Raw genomic sequence first — 903 nt, forward strand, 5'->3', positions numbered from 1 at the left:
TGGAGCCACCCGTCACCCAGCCCACCCCCACCTAACATGGGCAGAGCCCCCTCCCGCTCCCCTGCCCAGGAGAGGGGGGCAGCCCCCCTCCCGCCGCAGGCCCCGCACGGCACCAGAAGGATATCGGAAAATCCTTTTCAGCTGGTCATCCACGTCGTTCCCCGGGAACAGGGGCCGCCCCGCGTTGGCCAGCTCTAGGGAAGAGAGGGAATGAGCCCCATGGCCCCAGCCCCAGCAGCCCCCGTGCTGGCAGCCCCCGCGCTGGCAGCCCCCTGTGCCGGCAGCCCCCGTGGCACTCCCTGCGAAGATGCAGCCGGCTGACCACATGTCGATGGAGGTGGAGTAGAGCTTGGCGCCAAAGAGCACGTCTGGGGGCCGATACCACAGTGTGACGACCTGCGCAGAGGGATGGGGGAGACGCTCAGCCCGCCGGGGGACGGGACAGCCAAGCCCCCATCCAGAAGGCCTCCAGTGAAAGCGCAGACCTCCCAGCTCACCTCCGCCGAGTAACAGCGCACGGGGATGCCGAAGGCCCGGGCCAGGCCGAAGTCAGCCAGTTTGAGTTCCCCGTTCTGCAGTGAAAGCACCGTGTCAGCAGGACTTCGCAGGAGACGCCCTGTCCTGCTGCCCGCCCCACACCTCGGGGCCGGGCCCGGGCGGCAGCCGCTGCTCCGGACCCTTCGCCCTTTCCCATTGACCAGAAACACAAGGGAGAGACGGAGCCGCAAGCTGTGGACAGACAGCCGCCTGCTCCCCGGCGTAACCCCCCGCCCGGCTCAGCCAGGGCGCCTCAGGCCGGCAACGCAGCCCCGGCCGTCGCCCGCTCCCCGGCTCTCACCCTGTTAATGAGCAGGTTCTGGGGTTTGAGGTCTCGGTGCAGGACGTTGCGGCTGTGGCAGAAGG

General features: G+C 69.1%; 1 protein-coding gene across 1 annotated transcript in view; it reads right to left on the reverse strand.

The window, feature by feature from the left end:
* Positions 1–12: 12 nt before the first annotated feature.
* CDK5 (cyclin dependent kinase 5) overlaps positions 13–903 on the reverse strand; it is a gene marked incomplete at its 5' end in the record, with an annotated part of 1,307 nt that continues 416 nt past the window's right edge. Inside the window, 4 exons of the mRNA XM_019471487.1 lie at positions 13–194; positions 300–396; positions 498–572; positions 839–903. The exon at positions 839–903 is cut by the window's right edge and continues 29 nt beyond it. Coding sequence (XP_019327032.1) covers positions 13–194; positions 300–396; positions 498–572; positions 839–903 — 419 coding nt within the window. The remainder of the gene's footprint in view (positions 195–299; positions 397–497; positions 573–838) is intronic.

Source organism: Aptenodytes forsteri, unplaced genomic scaffold (assembly GCF_000699145.1).
Source record: "Aptenodytes forsteri isolate BGI_AS27 unplaced genomic scaffold, ASM69914v1 Scaffold466, whole genome shotgun sequence".
Classification (NCBI taxonomy): domain Eukaryota; kingdom Metazoa; phylum Chordata; class Aves; order Sphenisciformes; family Spheniscidae; genus Aptenodytes; species Aptenodytes forsteri.